This window comes from Astyanax mexicanus, chromosome 22 (genome assembly GCF_023375975.1).
Source record: "Astyanax mexicanus isolate ESR-SI-001 chromosome 22, AstMex3_surface, whole genome shotgun sequence".
Lineage (NCBI taxonomy): Eukaryota > Metazoa > Chordata > Actinopteri > Characiformes > Acestrorhamphidae > Astyanax > Astyanax mexicanus.
The window spans coordinates 23225100-23242629 of NC_064429.1; the positions used below are offsets into that span (position 1 = coordinate 23225100).

General features: G+C 39.4%; 1 protein-coding gene across 1 annotated transcript in view; it reads left to right on the forward strand.

The window, feature by feature from the left end:
* The window catches only part of notch1b (notch receptor 1b), a 65357-nt gene that overhangs the window by 38953 nt on the left and 8874 nt on the right, over window positions 1–17530 (forward strand). The window contains exons 16-30 of the mRNA XM_049470286.1: window positions 1584–1703; window positions 1939–2091; window positions 3597–3825; window positions 4377–4578; window positions 5366–5519; window positions 5644–5828; window positions 6628–6760; window positions 8784–9041; window positions 9219–9331; window positions 10161–10732; window positions 11605–11985; window positions 13324–13469; window positions 14772–14985; window positions 15739–15826; window positions 16147–16309. Coding sequence (XP_049326243.1) covers window positions 1584–1703; window positions 1939–2091; window positions 3597–3825; window positions 4377–4578; window positions 5366–5519; window positions 5644–5828; window positions 6628–6760; window positions 8784–9041; window positions 9219–9331; window positions 10161–10732; window positions 11605–11985; window positions 13324–13469; window positions 14772–14985; window positions 15739–15826; window positions 16147–16309 — 3111 coding nt within the window. The remainder of the gene's footprint in view (window positions 1–1583; window positions 1704–1938; window positions 2092–3596; window positions 3826–4376; window positions 4579–5365; window positions 5520–5643; window positions 5829–6627; window positions 6761–8783; window positions 9042–9218; window positions 9332–10160; window positions 10733–11604; window positions 11986–13323; window positions 13470–14771; window positions 14986–15738; window positions 15827–16146; window positions 16310–17530) is intronic.

The window sequence follows — 17530 nt, forward strand, 5'->3', positions numbered from 1 at the left end:
CAGGGGGATTCTCGGTGTCTGGACCTGAAATCGTATTTATTCCCAGTGACTTTTCGTTGGCGGAAAAATCCACGGCAGCCTGGGAGGTGGAATAACAAGGGGGCCTGGTCCTGGCTGGGTGGGAACAGTGGCCTGACACATTTCCTGTTTGCCCGCTTCCTCTCTCACAGAAAAGCAAATGGCAGGACAATGGCCGGAAAGGCCTGCCGGCTTCCTGTAGGGGTCTGGTGTCGTTGAAACAGATAGGGAGAAGGGCCACGAGCTCTGCTCGCTAGCGCCGGCAAGCTAATCTCCCAGAAAAGGGAGGAATCTTTAAAGGGGCCAATTCCGTATCCAGTATCTCCAGTATGATTAAATATAGGAACAAGAGAGTAGCTTCCTCTGAGACAGATCTGAAAACAACAACAACAGGAGAGGCTGGAATAATGCTAGCAATCACTGACACACTTTAAAGCAATTGCCTTAAAGCATATACATTTTAACCATTTAAAACTTTTAAACTTAAACACACATGAAAAACCTGGAAAAATCATGAAATTTGAAAATAGTAATTGGATAAGTTTTGGAAAAATAAACATACCCAGAAAATTTTGGAAAAGTCATGGAAATTTGGTTTACAAAAGTTTGTGTGTCAGTTTATCGATGGAGAAAATCTATTTTTCAGAGTAATAATAACAGTTAATTCAGTCATTTAAGCCTACACAATGGAGCTCTTAGAATCTGACACACATTTTATTATTAAAGATTGTGTGTCAACATATTATCTGATTAATTTTAGGCCTACTATAATCAATTTTGATTTTAGTTTAGTTTTTGTTGATTTTTGGTTTTATTGTCCATGTCTGGACTAATGTTTTAAAAATCGTATGGTCATGAAAATTTGCCTTAAAGGCATGGAAAAGTCATGAAAAAATCATTAAAAATGTATACACGTTAAAACGTGTATGAACCCTGTACTTAGTACTTAGCTTTTTAAGTAAATCACAATCTAGATTCAAGTTACAGGTTTTGAAACATGGAGTCATTTAAAGTTTACTGATACAAGTAATCTTAAGTTAATGGCTTAATTCGGAAAAAAAAGTGGCAGTCTCAATCTCAACGGAATAGAACGTGTTAACTTGCTCTTATAGCCTTTAACACTAAGGCCAGAGAGTTACTCTAGAATATAACTTAACTAAATAACTAAGTGGAATTACATTTGGGAAGGTAGTCTTGGGGGAACGACTACACACTGATGATAAACTGTGAACTGTAATATGCAAACAGATGGTGCCTTGAGTTAGGTGTTAGGTGTTTCATTCCAAACACAAGACACACCCTAAATGTCAGAATTGTTTATTAAAACGAATGAGATCTCTGCAGTCAACGTATCTTAACTGTTTCCATCTTTGAGTTAGTTTGAAATAATCAGCTTAAATGATCCCAGGTTTCTAGGTTATGCTAATGAATTCAATTAATGAAGTAGGGCAGTGCAATTTTACAGTGTACATAACTTCTATAATACTTTTCAAATATGATTAATGAGTAATTAATTTTGTGTTAAGAGTTTAGATGTGCTAAATTCGGTTGTGTTGTTTTTCCAGGTGAGAACTGTGAAACTTTACTAGACCCCTGCAATCCCAAGCCCTGCAAGAACAACGGAGTGTGTAAGGAGTCTGAGGACTACGAGAGTTTCTCCTGTGTGTGCCCGGAAGGCTGGCAAGGTAAGAAAAACACACACATTCACACACACACAGTTCACATATAAAATATAGGCATCAGCCTTTAGCCTAGTATTTAAAAAATAGTCTGTTGATAACACTGCGTACATTGCGTACATAATACAGCTGTTTTTTAAAGGAAGTCAGAGCACATTTGTTGCGTGCAGTGTTTTGCACGTCTGGTGCGTCTGGTGAAGTGTGTAAAGAGCCCTCCCTCTCTCCTCCTCTCCAACTACAGGCCAGACGTGCGAGATCGACATCAACGAGTGTGTGAAGAACCCCTGTCGCAACGGCGCCACCTGCCAGAACTCCATCGGCAGCTACAGGTGCAGCTGCAAGTCTGGCTACACTGGACGCAACTGTGAGACTGACATAGATGACTGCAAGCCCAGTAAGCACACCCCCCCCTCCTCTTCCTCCTCCTCTTCTTTTTCCCTATTGCTCTGTATTTCTGTGCCACATCACATACAGTTTATCATTTTCACAGTTGTTTTCACTTTAGAATAGAATAGTGAAGATATCAAAATTTTGAAAAAACTATTAATGGGATTGTGACCTATTCATAATACAAGAAAAATCACCTTTAAATAAACACAGACAATTTCCTCTTTAACAATTCAGTAAATCTGCCAAAATAACAATAATAAGTATTTTATGTCACTGACACAATCATGATGTAGTGATAAATAATATACAGTAATAGCCTCTTTTACAGACCAATAAATTGTTCATTAAGTAATAAATAAAATTTTGACATTAATTGTAATATAAATGTAAATAAATCAAAATTAAATAAATGTCAACATGCTGACTAATTCAAATTTTTATTTGTCAAAGGGTTCTTTAGTGAAGCTAATGTATTGGTTCTTTACCAGTTTAGATGTTTGTCTGCATTACATTTTACAGGTCCATTCCTAATAAACAGCATAGGTGTCTTGTAACTAAGTACAAATACTTATTTATAAATTACTTTATTAAAGTAGAAATTTTATCTATCGGGTTAATGGAGTAATTCTTTTTTAGATTTTTACATCTACTCTTTACATTTTCACCTAATTATCTGAACTTTCTACTCCTTACATTTTAAATATAGTCTTGTTAGCTTGTTTTCATTCCGGCTTATCGCCATTTAAAAACATAACTTTATCCACATAAAAATCTCTCCATCCAGATACACATAAGCATATACCATTCTGACACCCTATTGGTTTATACTGTGATCCATCACACCTGCACACGTCACGTACCCCCCACTCCAGCAATATCATAGCAGACATAGGTAGTCTAGTATGCAGAAGATCTGTGCAGAAAATCTCGGTTTAAATATAATATATTTGCATTGTACTATATACTACATTCATTTTCAATGGGTATATATGCAGCTGAAACAGGGAGCCAATCCAAATTGATCAACATTAACATTTTAATATAACATTGTAGTCAATGTTGACATTATGGCCAGTACTTTTACACCTTTATTTCAAGAGTAAAAAACTTGAATTGATACTTCAGCTTCTACAGAAGTATTTTTAAACCCTACTGTCTCTACTTCTACCTAAGTAATTAATGTGAACACTTTTTACACTTTTTTTCACACAAGTGTTCTTTAATAATAATAGGCCTATGCTTCTTCTGTGTTGTACTGTTCTTTTACATCATTCAAAACAGATTTCGCTCATTCAAACAACTTTGAATCTTAGTTTTTAAGTTGTCCATTGTAATGCTCCTCTTAAAAAAAGAAATGTCAGGTTTAAATCAGGCTCAGGCTCATAATAACAGTTGTGCACAGGCTCGGGTAGGACCGGTCTTGTCTCTTTTTTTTTTTGTTTGTTTTTTTGGGGGGGGGGCAATCTAAGCTTAACTATCCTGTAACCTTTGTTCTGCGTTCACTTCCAGACCCCTGCAGTAATGGAGGTTTCTGTAAGGACGGGGTGGACGTGTTCTCCTGCACATGCCTTCCTGGGTTCCGTGGCCTCAGATGTGAAGAGGACATCAACGAGTGCGACAGCAACCCGTGCAAAAACGGCGCAAACTGCACCGACTGCGTCAACAGCTACACCTGTACGTGTCCACCGGGTTTCAGCGGGATCAACTGCGAGAACAACACGCCCGACTGCACAGAGAGGTGAAGCCCGACCTCGTTTTTTTCTTTTTTCTGTTTTTTTTCTGCTGACTCAGGATCTCCAGAGTCACTTTCTCATGTGTAAATCGTAACCTTTCCACACACAGAGGTCTTCACTGTTTTGCCTACAACGCGCGATTGTCTTTGACATTTGCAGCTGATCTAAGATCAGGTTCTCTTACAGTCAATGTCAGCGCTAAAAAAAGGCAAATCTGATTTGGGATCAGCTGATTGGCCTGTTTTTAAGCCCCTCATTATCAGACTCACAAAGGAACTGGCAGTAGATCAGATGAGATGTGCTGCTGCTGTCACGCTGTGATTCAAGTTGTTGCTTTGCCCTTACTTGTCTTACTGTTGTCCCATGGCGCCCCCCTTGGTGGACGGTCAAATGACCGTGCAGGTGCAGCATGACTGAAAAAAGAAAAATCTTAAAAGATTATATTTCACCCAAAACTACATGCCCAAACTAAAGATAGCCACCAATTATGTTTGATGTTTGTCTGCTTAATTAGGTTTTTCTTTTTTTTTACTTTCTACTATTTTTTTTTGTACAGCTCCTGTTTTAATGGTGGCACCTGCGTGGATGGCATCAACACGTTCAGCTGCCTGTGTCTGGCTGGCTTCACAGGCAGCTACTGCCAGCACGACATCAACGAGTGCGACTCCAAGCCTTGCATGAATGGCGGCACCTGCCAGGACAGCTACGGCACATACAAGTGCACTTGCCCTCATGGCTACCGCGGCTTCAACTGCCAGGTATTACACACCACTCCTTCTGTTCAGAGCTAAAGTTCTGTTGTACCATAAGCTTGGATAAAGCTGCTCAGTCATGGAAAGCCATTCCATGAAGTTCTCTACACGCTACTGTTCTTGAGCTAATCTAAAGCCACATGAAGTTTGGAAGTCTGTAGTTATTGACTCTACAGAAACAAGTGACCTTTGCATCTGCTTTTCTTCGCAGTTACATCCAACGTGTTATAATATCACTGACAGTTGGCTGTGGAATATTTAGTAGTGGCATGTTGCACATTTGCGCTGGAATTCCTTGAGCTCCTGAGAGCGACCCATTCTTTCACTAATCTCTGTAGAAGCAGATTTTATACACCTTTGGCCATAGAATGATTGCTACCTGCATTTGGCAATTAGTGCTGGGCGGTATTCTGGTTCATACGGTATGCTGGAGGGGAATTTAGAACCTATATGCATTTTTTACATACTACCATACCGCTAGAGGCGCTGTGGAGCGCTGTGTACAACAGCACTGTCAAAAAAAGGACCGTAGCAGAGTTCGCTAGCTAATGCTAGTCAGTTATCATAACCGGCTAACACACTGTAGTTCAGCTCAGCTCTCTCTCTCTCACAAAACTATTTTTAAGCCCAGTCGTGCAAAAAAATATAAATAAACAATAATACTGTGATATACCATGAAATTGTCAGAATCTTGCAAAATATTGTGATATACATTTTTGGTCATACCGGCCAGAACTATTGGCAATATAGTGTATATATGTCCTGAATGTAACCTATAAAATTTTTTGTGTAGGAACTGGTGAACTGGTGTAAGCCGTCTCCCTGCAAGAATGGAGGTACATGCAGACAGAGTGGAACCACCTACACCTGCCAGTGTCAGACAGGCTGGACTGGCCTTTACTGTGACGTTCCCAGCGTCTCCTGTGAGGTGGCTGCTAAACAGCAAGGTAGAGCTGCATACCAGTACGAGTGCATACAGCATGAGTGTACTATACCACAAAGGCATGTTTACATGTGCAGTTTACGGTACTTTTTTACTTACTCAGGCTCTTATTGTCTTCTTCTCTTTAGGTGTGGAGGTTGCCAGATTGTGCAGAAACTCTGGCCTGTGTCTGGATGCTGGGAACACACACTACTGTCAGTGCCAGGCGGGATACACCGGGAGCTACTGTGAGGAGCAGGTGGACGAATGTATCCCCAACCCCTGCCAGAATGGAGCTACTTGTACCGATTACTTAGGAGGCTATTCTTGTGAGGTGAGCCAGGGCATGAAGAAATCTGCTGTATGAACATATCTTGGCCAACATGACGAATGTTATGCATAACATAATACTAAATGCAAAATTGGCCATAAAGATTATAGGCCCTATCATACACCCTGTGCAAGGTGTGTCGTGATGCTCATTGCTATCTTACACTGTGCCAACAGTCTATTTTCACATCTTGCACCTGCTTCGTTTAAATAGTTTGCTCATGCATTTTCACAGCAGGTCAGTTTTCTCTGCTGAGAAACGCAGAAGCACTGCACCGTTAAAATACCAATATACCAAAGTCAAAGCACACCTGGCTCCTAAAGGGAATGGCAAGTGACATGCTGATTGGTTTATTTTATGTTATGCCCAAAACACCCCCATGATTAATTAAGAGAATTAGTACATGACTTTTGTGCAGGGTGTACTTTTCCCATCATTACGATAGCAAAGGTACACTGACACGCTCTAATCAAGCTACCTGCCTTTTATTGTATATGATACAACTCTGGATCAAGATTTTTCAAACCTGTGCATTTTTTATGACCTACATCTCTACATTTCCTAATACAGTTGATACTACAAACAGCTTTCACCTTTTATTCTAGAAGGTGGATAAATAGACAAGGTGACTGTGGATCTGACTGAGGCAGCATATTAAAGATGATCTCCACTTCACTGTAATGTAACTGCTTGTACAGCAAGTCAGCAGAGCAGAAAAAAGCCAGCTAAACAGAAACGGCATTCTTTCATGTTTGGCATTGATCTCTGTCTCTTTTTCTCTCTCTCTCGCTCTCTCTGATAGTGCGTGCCAGGTTATCATGGAGTAAACTGCTCCAGCGAGATCAATGAGTGCCTCTCTCAGCCCTGCCAGAACGGGGGCACCTGCATTGACCTCGTCAATACCTACAAATGCTCCTGTCCCCGGGGAACGCAAGGTCAGCTCCCCCTCTTCCTCTTCCTCCCTCGGTCTTACCCGCCCATCCCACGCTTCGTTAATTAGAGCTTTGGCGGTAGCTGGCTTACTTAGACTTTTCCTGCTCTGATCGATTTTTCCTGGACATGTAAAGAGGTGTGTTTAATTACGTCCTCAAGGTCTATAAATAGACTCCAATCAAAGGCCTTGCTTTATATAATCGCAGCATTCGGAATCACTTATCATAGGAGTGGTTTTATCCAATATTGTCTTAGAATAGAAAATTAATTATATAAATACAGAAATGACTACTAATTGTGGAAAAGAATGATATCAAATAATAAAAAAACATATAACAATTTGTAATAGTCTTTATCAAATAATATGTTTATAAATATTTGAAATATTAGGTAATATTTATGTTATATAGCTTTGTTTTTTGTTTTTTAATCATGTACATTATGGGCAGTTTTTCCAATGAAATGAAATTAAATTTCAAATCCATTTCAATCCAATGAAAATTACATAAGATACTAGGGCTGCAAGTAAGGATTAAATTAATCACTGATTAATCGATTATTTGTCAGAAAAAAGGGGAAAAAGCAATATTTAGTTTCCAGCATTTTATTTAATAAACCAAAATGTCTTTGTAAGGCAGGAACACACAACCTAACAATTATTTAAGAATTTAAATGTTCATGTTTAAATGAAGAATTAACCGGACAGTTACATTAATTTAATTATTATCATTATTTAATAACACAACAACATTGTATGTAATGTAAATATACACTTGGCTGTGATTCTCAAAACTCCTCCACGCAAGGTCAGACTCAGAAAACATCTTAACACTGCTGCTCCGTTTGAGGTGGAACGGATTTAAATATACTATAAATAACATACACCTTGTTTAACTACTCTAGCAGGCTCTAATAACACACAGAGAGACAAAACTTGAGCTTGTTGCAAATGCTAGCTTGACTAAAACTACGGGTTGTTTTGAAACTGCTGGTTGAGCTGCCACATTTAAGTTGGGATTAAGGGTGGAAGGAAAACTATAAGGCTAACTTGTTCACTAAATGTGAATGAGATATAAATGACTAAGAATAAGACATCTTATTGAACTACCCTAGCAGGCTCTAGGAACATTGACTGAGAGAAAAAATAGATTTAACAATTAACTGCGAACTTACTGTGAATCTGCTTCACTTATGGTTCCAACACACATCCAGCTTAATGGTGCTTTACTGCCCCACATTAGGAGGTAGCAACAGTATATACAGCTCTGAAAAAAATTAAGAGAGCACTTCAGTTTCTGAATCAGTTTTTTTTATTTTGCTATTTATAGGTTTATGTTTGAGTAAAATGAACATTGTTGTTTTATTCTATAAACTACAGACAATATTTCTCCCAAATTCCAAATAAAAATATTGTCATTTAGAGCATTTATTTGCAGAAAATGAGAAATGACTGAAATAACAAAAAAAGATGCAGAGCTTTCAGACAAATAATGCAAAGAAAAACAAGTTAATATTCATTCAGAAATCAATATTTGGTGGAATAACCCAGAGGTTTTTAAAAGAAACTTATAATTTTTAAGTGGTCTCTGATTTTTTTTTCAGAGCTGTTTTTATATAATGACGTGGGCTCAACCAATCAATTATTAAATTACCATTTTAATAATCAATTTTAATTAATTTATTCAATATATTAAATCGATAGATGTTGCAGTCCTAGAAGATACAAAGTTTTCCCTTATACATCTTCCTACATCTAATGTTAGAATAATTGTATACATTTACATGTGATTATAATTGGCTTTATGTGATTATTAACAGTGTTTCCACTATATGTCCCAATGTTTATGGACACATCTTGTAATGCATGCATTTGGTGACTTAGGTTTGCACCCAGTGATGAAGCTCCTTCCTGAATTTTGGGATGTGGAGTCCTCACAACTGTGCCTACATTGTATCAAACTGTAGGGTAATAGTGCTTTATTAAAGTTCTCAGTCCTAACAGTCTCTCTTCTCATCCCATTTCAGGAGTTCACTGTGAGATAAACCTTGACGACTGCACGCCTTTCACTGACCCTGTGACCAAAGAGCCCAAGTGCTTTAACCAGGGCCGCTGTGTGGACCGCGTCGGAGGATACCACTGCGTGTGTCCGCCTGGGTACGTGGGTGAGCGCTGCGAGGGCGACGTCAACGAGTGCCTCTCCAACCCCTGTGACCCGCGGGGCACCCACAGCTGCATCCAGCTCACCAACAACTACCGCTGCGAGTGCAGGACTGGATACACCGGTGAGTAGTGCAGATTACACTGACTATCTACAGGATCTGTTACCCTCCATTCCATTTCATTCCTGTATCTACAGATACTGTTCTCATTCTGGGTATCAGAATTAGATTCTAGTGGAGACTGGAGTGTGTTTGTGTCTGTAATAATTGAGTATGTGTATTTTGTGTATGTGCTGGCAGGTCAGCGATGTGACACCGTGTTTGATGGCTGTAAGGGGAAGCCGTGCCGCAATGGAGGAACCTGTGCTGTAGCCAGCAACACCCCTCATGGATTTATCTGTAAATGTCCTCCTGTAAGTGCTTCATTTAGCATGAATTTCATAAAAATGTAATAATAATGAATTGAAATGAATTCTGCCAGTTTAGTACAGTACCAGTCAACGGTTGTACAATATTCTGCTCTGTAGATTAATAATAAAGCGATCCAAACTATGAAGAAAAACATATGGAATTATTTAGTAAACAAACAAGTGTTAAACAACACAGAATACATTTTATATTTTAGATTCTTCAAAGTAGCACCTCTTGCTTAGAAAGAGACAGCTTTGCATATCTTGGCTGGATTTTCTCAGTCAGCTTTATGAGGTAGAGTCACCTGGAATGTCTTGAGTTAATTGCTTGAATTTCTTGCTTCTTAATGTGTTTGAGAGCATCAGTTGTAAAGCTGCGAAGAGGCAGAGGTGCTATACAGTGAATAGCTCTATTTGAGTAATGTTTTAATTCATATTATGGCAAGAAATACTTTAAGAAATAAAGTGATGATGAAACTGGCACTCATCAGGACTACCCCAGGAAAGGAAGAGCGAGAACTACTTCTGTTGCACAGGATAATTCATCAGAATTACCAGCTTAATAAGCCCCAAGGGAACAGCACTTTAAATAAGAGCACCTAAATGCTTTACACAGTATTGTGGTTTGTTTAACACTTTTAATGTACTACATGATTCCTTATGTGTTTCTTTATAGTCTGGATGATTTCAGTATTCATTTACAATTTCTATTATGTTTTACCCAGTTCTAGGTATACCTACACATTTAACTAAGCACTGTATATTTCAATAATAATTTATTTTGAGTCTAATTCAAAGTGTTTTTTCTCCATTTACCTCTTCTCACTTTCAGGGCTTCACTGGCTCCACCTGTGAGTACGACGCCCAGGCCTGTGGAAGCCTCCAGTGCAAAAACGGTGGCACCTGCGTCTCTGGCCATAAGAACCCGCGCTGCCTGTGTTCTCCGAGCTTCACCGGCCCAGAGTGCCAGTATCCAAGCGACGGGCCTTGCCTCTCTAACCCCTGCTACAACGGGGGAACATGTGAGCCCAGCACAGAGTCACCATACTTCCACTGCGTGTGTCCGGCCGACTTCAACGGCCTGCTCTGCCACATCCTGGACTACGGCTTCACGGGCGGCTTCGGTCGAGACATCACGCCGCCCCCGGAGGTGGAGGCCAGCTGTGAGATTCCCGAGTGTGAAGCCAAGAAGGGCAACAAGGAGTGTGACGCTGCCTGTAACAGCCACGAGTGCGATTGGGATGGAGGTGACTGCTCGCTGAATTTCCGCGACCCCTGGCAGAACTGCTCGGACGCTCTGCAATGCTGGCGCTACTTCAACAACGGGAAGTGCGACGAGCAGTGCCACAGCGCCGGCTGCCTGTACGATGGCTTCGACTGCCAGAGGAGCGGAGGAGAGTGCAAGTGAGTTAGAATCAGAATTATTTTTAAGAGAAATTATTAGTAAATGAGAGCGAGTGTGAGAAATGACTACAGCAGTCCAATTTCCACCACCACCTCTCCACAAACACCATGCTCACTGGGGTTGCCAGGCTCAACATATAATCACATTCATAGATAAATTCTGGCATATATTTTTAGATAGTAATCAGATACGACACGTCTGCCCCTCCATTGTGACTTTCTATAGTTCACGTTAGCATGTGTGGCATGACTGCGTTAGCCAGAAAAATCTAAATAAAGTCTAGGCTTTAGCAAACCTTGTACATCACAAGCACCCTCTGCCTTGTTATATATATATAAATGTGAACACTCATTTTTTTTTATTCATTAAAATGCCTGTCCATAGTAAGCTAACCTTGTGGTTGTGATAAATTACCTGGTTAAAGTAAAACTACCTGTTAAGGAGAAGAGTAGCCCGTAGTCTTCTCCATCTGTGGAACTCGCTGCCAATATTTACTAAAGGTTTAATTTTTCTTTCGTCACTGAGCTTTTTTTCAAACGGCGAGGCTTTATAGGTTGTGTATCAGCTAAGTTTTGCTTGCTAACTTCCTTGGCTTTTTTTTTTTCTTTTCAATCTGGCAACCTCGAGGATGGGGAATAAATGTGTCAGAGACTGCACCCACACAAACAGATTTCTAGTTAGAAAATACTGGATTTAGTTCTGCTCTCAACAGATTACATGTGATGCTACATCATTTTATCATATACTACTGAAAAATAAACCTGAATAGTCATTCTACTTTAAATCTGAAACTGATTCAGATTGAGAATCAGAATTGTTGATTCATTTATGAAGTTAAGTCATGTAACCTTTCTCTGTCTTCTTTTTTCAGCCCACTTTATGACCAGTACTGCAAGGACCACTATGCCGATGGCCACTGTGATCAGGGCTGCAACAATGCTGAGTGTGAGTGGGATGGCCTGGACTGCGCTGATAATGTGCCGGAGAAGCGAGCGACAGGTCTCCTGGTCCTGGTGGTGCACCTTCCTCCTGAGCAGCTGCGCAACAACTCTTCAGGGTTTCTGCGTGAACTCAGTCGCGTGCTGCACACCAACATCGTGTTCCGGCAGGACACGCAGGGGGAGCTGATGATCTACCCGTACTACGGCAGCCCACATGAGCTCCGCAAGCACAACAAAAAACGCTCACTGGACAGCTGGTCTGACGTCTACGGCTCAGGACGCAGAGACCAGGATCAGACGCAAGTCGTAGGGTAAGTAAGCAGGCAGGGATAGGGAGTTCATACACCCTTTGCAAGGCGCGTCACGATGCTAATTGCTACCTTACACCACGTGAACAGTCTTTTTATAACTTGCTTTGCCTCGTTTAAATAGAAAAGGTGCTCATGAATATATCTATGCCACTGATTTAGGGCATGATGGTCTAGAAATTAGATGTTTTTAGGTACGTATTGCTATCTGGGCAATCGGAAGTGCACAGGTAGGTGGCCACTGACTGAAAATAGAAAAATCTAGAGAATAGTCAGACGTTTATTGCTATCTTTCACCACAGGCATGCCCCCTTGTTTTTAACTCACAGACACACCTGCTCATTACACACACAAGGACATGCAGCAGCACACAAACCAACTTTTACATTAACAATGAAACAAAATACAAAATAAAGCAATGAGCTGAACAAGCAGTTCAGTCTCCTTTGCTGAGAAGCACAGAAGTGTTGCGCCATTAAAATACCAATCCACCAAAGTCAGAGAGAGCACCTGACTCGAAAGGAATGTGAGACAAGTGACAAAACACACTCATGAATAACTAAGATAATTAGTACATGCCTTTTGCATGTTTTAAGCCGCACAAAGCGTACTTTTCCCGTCATTACGACAGCAAAGACACACTGACATTCCCTAAATTCAAATATTTCATTAAACAATTTCATTGATTGTTTCTGTTTGAAATTAGATTATTTTTAGCTGATTTAATTACTGTGTGGACGGCTCACGTATAGATTACTAAAATAGGGCCCATATACAGCTCTGGAAAAAATTAAGAGACCACTTCAGTTTCTGAATCAGTTTTTTCTGATTTTACTATTTATAGGTATATGTTTGAGTAAAATGAACATTGTTGTTTTATTCTATAAACTACGGACAACATTTCTCCCAAATTCCCAAATAAAAATATTGTCATTTAGAGCATTTATTTGCAGAAAATGAGAAATGGCTGAAATAACAAAAAATGTGCTGAGCTTTCAGACCTCAAATAATGCAAAGAAAACAAGATCATATTCATAAAATTTTAAGAGTTCAGAAATCAATATTTGGTGGAATAACCCTGGTTTTTAATCAGTTTTCATGCATCTTGGCATGTTCTCCTTCACCAATCTTACACACTGCTTTTAGATAACTTTATGCCTTTACTCCTGGTGCAGAATTTCAAGCAATTCAGTTTGGTTTGATGGCTTGTGATCATATATATATATATATATATATATATATATATATATATATATATATATATATATATATATATATTCCAGAGGCCTTTCTTTATGTTTTATGAGTGTTTTAGTCTAACATACTGTGTCCTCCTTCCAGCTCGGTGGTGTATCTGGAGATAGACAACCGGCAGTGTTACCAGCAGTCAGCAGAATGCTTCCAGAGTGCGACCGATGTAGCTGCCTTCCTTGGAGCTCTTGCGTCCAGTGGCAATCTCAACCTGCCCTACGTCATGGCTGTCACAAGTAAGTAGTATTATAATAAAACATACACAACCAACTTCCACACCAACTGGAAACACCAGGAAAAACACCTGGAGGGCTGGAAAGCTGGCATGCGAGCTGTCGTGTGCCAGGCATTGCTATATAATGCCTCGTTAATCAAGACTTAAGACCCTTACCCCTTCTCCATCCGCAATGTATTCAGAGTATTCCCACAGCCCTGTTCACCCCTCCCCAACTCGACCTTTAAACCTCCCCATACACACACATACACACCCATACACACACACACACACACTGCACGCCGCTTCCTTGCAGGGATTATATGGATGACTTTGAAGTTTCTTCAGCACGCACAAAAACAACAGTAGAGCGAGTGTAATTGAGCATCAAATGAACTAAACAATCAATGACCCCGTCTATATAAGCCAACATACTGCTGGTTTCAGGCTTCCTGCAACAGAATGGATGCTTAATTAATACTTAAGGAACCATCAAATCGCAAACCCATACACATACACATAAACTTAGATATATATACACACACACACACACACTGATCTGATACACACACTGATACACACACACACTTACGCCTCAGCATGGCCTTAGCGTGCAATGAAGAGGGCTGCTGCAACCTTCACCTCTCTGAATGTAACACCAGGACTTAGCGCATCTCCAAGGGTTTAGGTGAGAAGAGTTTATCATTTCAAAATCGTTAGCAGAGAAAGAGAGAGAGATAGAAAGAGACAGAGAGAGTGAGAGAGAGGGTGGGGGGGAGCGAGGCCGAAAAAAAAAGGGGGAGCGGAGGAAAATTGATCGGGAGTGTGCTAGAAGTTGGGAGTCTTTGTTATCTTGAAAATCCTAATAAATCCTTCGTCTTTACAGCTTAAAGCGTGCGCAGTAATTTGAAGTTCATTAATCCCTCCTTTTTTTTTCTCCCTCCCTTAAAGAAGAAGTGGTAAAGTTGTCTCCTGGTACCCTAGGCTGAGAAGACGTGAGAGGAGGTGTTTCTTTCTCTCTTTTCTTCTTCCCTTCCCTTCCTTGTCTTCCTATTTGCTAGCACCTCGTCTTCTTTTTTTTTCTTTTTTTTTTGTAGATGAAGAAGAAGTGGTTAGCAATTCTGATTGTTGCTAAATGGGAAGCGTGTGGGTTTCAGAGCGTTTGGAACCTCGCTTGTCCGCTCGTCGTTTGTCGGGCGCTTTGTTTCGGATCGTTTTTGTATGCCGGATCGGACGTTTTTTAAACCCGGGACATTATTTGCACCTCGTCCCACTTTCTGCCAGAGTCAGAGTGCCGCTGACATGTCGGTTGTTCTTCTTGCAGGTGAGAGCGAGGTGCCGCCGACCACGGAGCTCTACCCGCTGTACGTGGTGCTGGCCAGTGTGGCTCTGCTGGCCTTCGTGGCCGTGGGGATGGTGGCTTCAAGGAAGCGTCGGCGTGAGCACGGCCAGCTGTGGTTCCCTGACGGCTTCAAGACCAGCGAGCCCAGCAAGAAGAAGAGGAGAGAGCCAGTTGGAGAGGATTCTGTGGGCTTGAAGTAAGTACCGATGTTCCTGGACATTTAAATGGACGTGGATTATTTTTTTGCTTTTCAGAAATTTGGGTAGATTCTGACTTATTGGTAAATTTTGATTGCAGTTATCGATAGGACGGCCATTGCGCAATCTCAGAGAAACCATTGACAGGTTGCCAAAACATAATTGCATACTTACTTTATATTACTACTTAAATATTAGTTTCATAGTTTAAAATTAATAAGCCCACAGTTTAAGGGTTATATTATGTGTAGAACTAAATCCTTTGGAGAGTAAAAGAGGTTACTGACAAATAGGTGTGGTCTGTTACCTACTTAAACACTTAAATAAAAAAATAAAAACTTAAACTGAGATTAGCAATTTAAGATAGTATCACTGAAAGAATTGAAAGAATGGAAAGAATTTTGTAGCATCGAATGATGGTTGGTGTATAATACATGTATAATACATTATCATTCTGAGGAGCTAGCTGTCCCCAAACTTTTGACACATATTTTGTGGGTGCGGCGACAAACTACAAACCCCGGATTATAAAGCTCAAGTGGTAACTCAGGGTGTGTTGGGGTGGAGAGAAGGTGGTGGAGTGGGGGTGGGGGGGTCTTTGATGATTTGTGGTGAATTGTAATGAATTAATTGGCCTGATGGAAGGGGTGTGGAGGGGGCTGTTTAATCAATAGCGGGTTTTGGTGCTGGAGGAGAGACCACAGAGCCTAGAGCTGCTTCAGGCTCCTGACGAGATGTTTCTCTGATGGCAGGCCACTGAAGAACTCGGATATTTCACTGATGGACGACAACCAGAACGAATGGGGAGAGGAGGAGCCGGTGGACACCAAGCGCTTCAGGGTAAGGCACTTGGAAAGCAGTGAAAGATTGTTATACTAGTATATTAAGTGGTATTAAGTACTAATAAAAAAGTTTATCTGATATTCTATATATATTTTTTTTTTCTTATGACAACCAAATGTCTTGACAACAATTATTATTCGTTTTGTATAATAACTTGTAATGTGGTTAAGTATTTTTTTTTTGTCTTAAAAATAATACTTGCTGCCTTAATTCAAATATTTAAGTCAAAATAATAATTGATTTTTTCTGTTAAAAATGAGATTCTGTGAAAGTTTGTGCTGATTTAATTCCTGTGTGCATGTTATGTTATGTGTCAGTATGAAGAACAAGCGATGTTAGATCTGGACGACCAGCAGGATCATCGGCAGTGGACCCAGCAGCATCTAGACGCAGCTGACCTGAGAATCCCCTCCGTAGCCCCTACACCTCCTCAGGGCGAGATCGAGAATGACTGCATGGATGTCAACGTCCGAGGACCAGGTGAGACACAGATACACAGGGTACATTTCTAAAGAAAAAAACACGCAAATAGCCACTATAGTCAATGTATAATTTACCTGCCTAGTGTATTATTTATTGATTTATTGATTTAGTTTTAAATTATTTTAATAAATTGTTATGAATGTAAAGTTGAAGTTAATTTAATTAAATTATTTGATCCTCTTTGACGTGGTGGTGCCCTCAGGCAACAAACCATCTTTTGATCAATACACCAATCCATAACAACCATAACATTTTTCATGTATTTATTTCTTTCATTTCTAATATAATGTATCAATACATAGTGGGTCATGAATAAAAAAAATATTTGTGCAAAAATATGTAAAGGAGTATATTTCACTGTTTATATTATTATTATATTCTTACATTCTAGTTGAAAACTTTCTAAAACAAGTCTTTTTTTATTCATTTGTTTCCTTTGGGAAACATTTTTTCTCCCCAAAAATATAATTAATTATTTTTTTTGGGTAAAAGACATATTTAAGCTATCTTTTTAGTATTATCATTATTGTTATTATCAGTATTATATATGATTATTAGCATTATATTATACTATTTGAAATATACAAATATTAAAATGGCTTTTTAAAAATGTTTATTAAAAAAAATCAGGATATTCTTCAAATAGATTTTTTATTTGTAATTAATGCACAAGCTATTGTTTTTTTACATTTGATTTTTAACATATTTAATTAGTTTTACTTAGGGTTTTTTATGAATAGCAAGCAGCCCATTTTCAGCATGCAGCATTTGTAATAACACAGTGAAAACATAACCTCCTTGTATTTCCATTTAGGAAAATTGCAAAATATGAAAATCACTGTTTTCTGTCTGATTCTAAATGTACAGATGTACAGTCGCCATTATCCCATTTTAAGAATTGCATTAACATTGTAATTTGATTAATCAAATTCATTTGATTAACCTCCCAGCCCTACATAGCCCGAATATAATGCCTTTTTTATTAAAAATAATCAAATAATACAAAAACTAAATAGTAATTAATAATAACAGCAATATTAGCTGTTGCTTCTCTGAGGCTGCAATCAGATATACAATATAAATCCCCACTCAATCACTTGCACTGCAGATCCTCATGTATATCATATTAACTATAACAATCTGAATACTAGGCGAAGGAGCTGCAAAAGCTGTTTCCTTGTCCCGCTCATGCTTATCACGATATCTTATCAGCTATAT